At 28.7% G+C, this 4,854-nt stretch overlaps 1 protein-coding gene across 1 annotated transcript; it reads left to right on the plus strand.

The window, feature by feature from the left end:
* Window positions 1–826: 826 nt before the first annotated feature.
* On the plus strand, window positions 827–3,318 carry PGO_020285 (Plasmodium exported protein, unknown function; the record flags this gene model as incomplete). The annotated part of the gene is made up of 2 exons (XM_028685848.1): window positions 827–1,066; window positions 1,387–3,318. The coding sequence occupies 2 exons, from the start codon at window positions 827–829 to the stop codon at window positions 3,316–3,318; spliced, it is 2,172 nt and encodes a 723-aa protein (XP_028541649.1).
* Between the last annotated feature and the right edge of the window lie 1,536 nt (window positions 3,319–4,854).

Here is a 4,854-nt window from a genome sequence, read left to right on the forward strand (position 1 = left end):
TAGTTTATTACATTTGGAGATTAGTATACCCATCTCGCTGTGACCATTTGGCTATGTGGAGAATTTAACTTTTTTTTACAAATTTTCAATTTTTTAAAATAGGCATTTTTGTTTGAGATCATTTTACTACTTCTACCTTATAAAAAAAAAAAAAAAAAAAAAAAAAAAAAAATGTCTCTAGTAAAATTCGTTAAAATGAATTAATAACAACTTTTTTTATCTAATGAGAAACTTTTTTTTTTTTTTTTTTTTTTTTTTTTTTTTTTGTGATTTTTCAATCCCATTTGATGTAACATATTAAGACTAGAAAAATATAAATTCAAAACAAAATAACACAAAATAAAGCAACACGCTTATGGAAAAAAACGCAATGTTTAGGTTGCCATATTTTAGTACATATGAGCAAACAACGGTATGTAATACATGTAATTACTGAAGTAGTATATATATAGTTGTGTTATTCAGATTTGCACTGCATGCTTTCTGACATGCAAAACTTATATTGCATTTATATATATACATATGTATCATATGCAATTATGCCACCACCACCCCCCGCCCTTTATTTTTTGCTCTTGGTTAATAGCATTTTTTTTTTTTTTTTTTTTTTTCTTTATAGATATATTGCTGTGCATATATAGATATGCATAGGGGAATCCTGAAATTATCACGACGCAATTTGGATGAGTGCTGAACACGCATACTGGGTTATTTTCAGCATCGTATAGGAAAAATAATAATAATAAAACGAAGCAATTGTTTGAACATTTTTTTTTTTTTTTTTTTTTTTTTATATGTGTGTTTTTAAGATATAACTTTTTAAAGTATGATATTTGCCAATAAATCACTTGTGCCTTTAAAACAGAAATCCTTAATTGGGTGTAAGAGAAATTTTAAAAGATTCCAAAAAAGTAGAACCGAAAAAATAGTCCTAAGAAGTATCACACCTGACAATAATCAAAAAGAAGAATCCTTGAACAAAAGCAAAAATTCCATGAAATGGTTCCTGCATAAATATAAAGTCCTCATCATACCTTTGTTCGTTCTTTTATATGTACTATTACTGGTAAGATCAAAATAAAAGTGTGTTTGTGTGTTTGTGTGTTTGTGCGTTTGTGTGTGCGTTAAAAGAAGTTCACAAACCATGCAAGAATAGTGTCCACTTTCTTTTCTTTTTTTTTCCCTTTATTTTTTCTCCCATGGTATTTTATATTATGTTCATTGAAGTTTATGCACCTGTGCCCAGGAACTCAGCCATGCATATGCCCTATATTGTCTATCGCAAGTTGTGCATGCTGTTCTCTCTGTAACACTGCACTTATCAAATTGTCCCCTTCTCCTTATACATGTAATATGTTCCTTTTTTTTTTTTTTTTAATTTTCCAGAACAACACACTTCCAAGAACAGACAAAGCCTATTACTCGAGATTGTTAAATGAAATAAGTGAGACCCCATTACAAAGTGAAAATCCACCACAAGGTGAAATCCCACCACAAATTGAAAATGTAGCACAAAGCGAAAACCCACCACCAAGCGAAGCCACACCAAAAAGCGAACGCAAATATGGACTTAGTGTTAGATCAAAATTTATGCGCAGGAAGAAAGAAACTGGAGAATCTAAGTCAAAGAATTATAAGCAGAAGGAGCGTGAAAATAAATCAAAAAACAATCGTAAGAAAGAAGATGATATTGCATCAAAAAATGATTTTCAACAAGCAGAATGCGAAAATAATATAAATATTAATTCTCCAAGAACTGTAATAGATTTTGCGTCTTGTTCAAATCTGACACCTGAAGAGAAAATAGAATTTTTTTTTTACAGTACAAGTAATTATTTATATTACACAAAAGACTTAAAGAGACGTATATGTGAAACTGATATGGTAACTAAAAGATTTATGACTCAAATATTTTTTGAATTATGTAATGAACAGAGGAAAATTTTTCTTGGCATGAAAGAAGCGATATCTAACATATCTTTCATGTTAGCAGCACAATTTAATATACAAAATAAAGAGAGGTCAAAATGTTGGTCTCCTATAAATATTGAACTTGCGAGAGTGTTAAATCGATTTGATATACGTGACCGTACTGATTTTAATAATTTTTTGATGCTTAAGAAACAACATTCTGCTGAAGATTTTGCTCATTTTATAGAAAAGAGAATTTTTTTATGGAACAAATTAACGAGAGAAAATAGATATGAATCCTTTCTTGAGCTATATAAGCAATTAAAAAAATGCAGTACCACAAGTGAAGCTCCAGATTTTGATCAAAACATCAGAGCTATGTCTCACGAGGATGTTTATGCTAATGACACTGCAATGACAAATAATTTTAATGCTAGCAACACTCAAATGTCAAGTAATTGCAATGAAAACAATAGCACAATGCCAAACAGTTTAAATGTTAACAGTGCAACAATGCCACACAGTTTCAATGCTAACAGTGCTACAATGCCACACAGTTTCAATGCTAACAGTGCTACAATGCCTAACACTTTCAATGCTAACAGTGCTACAATGCCATATAATGTTTTTAATCCTAATGCTGCAACCATGCCGAATATTATGTTTAATCCTAATACCGCTGCAATGCCAAATATTATGTTTAATCCTAACGGTGTTGCAATGCCATATAATGTTTTCAATCCTAACACCGCTGCAATGTCTTATAATCCATTTAATCTTAATAACCCTGCTATGCTATATAATCCTAATAACCCTGCTATGCTATATAATCCTTTTAATCCTAATAACCCCGCTATGTTATATAACAATTTTAATGCTATTAATAGACTTAGAGCACCGAATAATCTCAATGTGGTTAATGCACCTATGCCATATAGTAACGTTGCTATGCCACACAATAATTTCAATGCTAATATTATGGGTACACCACCATACAACAATTTTAATGCTAATAATAAACCTATGTCTGGAAATAATTTGAACACTAATAATGCAGCTATGACACATAATAACTTCAATACGAATAATGTTACAATGCCGTACAATAATATGAATACTAATAATGCCCCAGTATCGTACAGTAATTTGAATACTAATATTCCAGCTGTCCCTTACCAAAATTTTAATCCTAATAATACAGCTATGCAGAATAGCAATTTTAATCCTAACAGTGCAGCTATACCATGCAACAATTTTAATCCTAATGTAGCAGCTATGCCTTGCAACAATTTTAATCCTAATGTTGCATCTATGCCATATAACAATATGACCCCGAATGGTAAACTAATGACACCAGAACTAGAAATAGATAAAGAACACTCCAAGAAGAAGAAGAAAAAAAAATGAAACCTGAAAAGTTGCAAAATCTATATCCCTTAGCAAAACATAAACATATATATATATATATATGTATATATAACGTATAAATATAGGTACATATATTAACCATTAGGAAAACGTTTAAAAAAAAAAAAAAAAAAAAAATTGACATCTATGCCTGTATTGGATTCAATACCATTTTGAAGTTATACGAGAAAAAAAATATATATATTAATATCCATACATGTATTGTATTCAATACCATTTTGAAGTTATATGAAAAAAAAAAAAAAAAAAAAATATATATATATATATATATGTGAGTTAAACAACTTGTTTATTCTATTTGTTATTTTTTTAAGACAATCAACAAAGTTGAGCTCAATTTCTTATCGTGCAATTCGAAATAACTTTTTTTTTTTTTTTTTTTTTTTTTTTTTTTTTTTTTTTTTGTGTATCCATTTTGTTATAATTTTTTTTTTTTTTTTTTTGTAATGCTACATAAAAATAAAAGAAAATTATGGATAATTATAGCTGTATATATATACACACACGCGCGAAGTTTTGTTTAAATTATACAATTTTTTAATTTCTACAACTTTCATTTGTATTAACAAATTTGTGTCATTATATAATTCTACGTAGTTTTTATTCATGTTTAAACATACAACTCATTTTTACTTTGTTAAAATAAAATTTGTCAATGTGTCTTATATTACAATACGGGTTATAAGTCTGATATATACATTGTGACACACACCTCCATCAACTCAAATTTTTGCATAACATATGTATAGCCCTTGTATATCCAATATATGTGCAATATATACGCAACATATTTGCAATATATACACAACGCATTTGCAATATATACACAACGCATTTTCAATATATATGCAACACATGTCCTTAAGGACACTGCTAGAAACACTTCATTGAACTATTTTTCTAGTGACAAGTTAGTAGAAGAGAGGGGGTTGTTACAAAGAATGCAAACTTTCACCCTTGCTCAGCAGGAACAATTAAAGAAATTGACCTTGAAAAATAAATTTAAATCATTGCAACAATTTGTAGCACATATATATTGCATACGCATATATATATATATATATATATATATATCGCAGTTCTTCTTTTTTCTTTTTCATTATACTACATTTCTTTAATAATATACACACTCATTTATCTTAATTTGTATGTTATTGCATAATATATGCCGACTGTTTCATAAAAGTTTGTGCAATTTTGAGCTCAAATATTATTCTCTCTTCCAAAATAAGGAACATAACCAATGATTTGGAAGTTTTTTCTTTACAAAAAAAAAAAAAAAAAAAAAAAAAAAAAAGATACAATAGAAACTTTTAAAACTTATAGCGATTGGGGTAATAAATGTGCGAATTTACTATTCCTGCTTCCACCTCCCCAACACAGAAATAGGAAAAGTATCAAAATAACACAGTATGCACATGTACATGTGCATATGTAAATACCACTATGACTTTGCCTGATTAAGATCCCAAAAAGAACTTTCTAACACATCAAGGATTTTGAAAGATAGTCTAA

The sequence above is a fragment of the Plasmodium gonderi genome (assembly GCF_002157705.1).
Source record: "Plasmodium gonderi DNA, contig: Chr02, whole genome shotgun sequence".
NCBI classification, from domain to species: Eukaryota; Apicomplexa; class Aconoidasida; order Haemosporida; family Plasmodiidae; genus Plasmodium; species Plasmodium gonderi.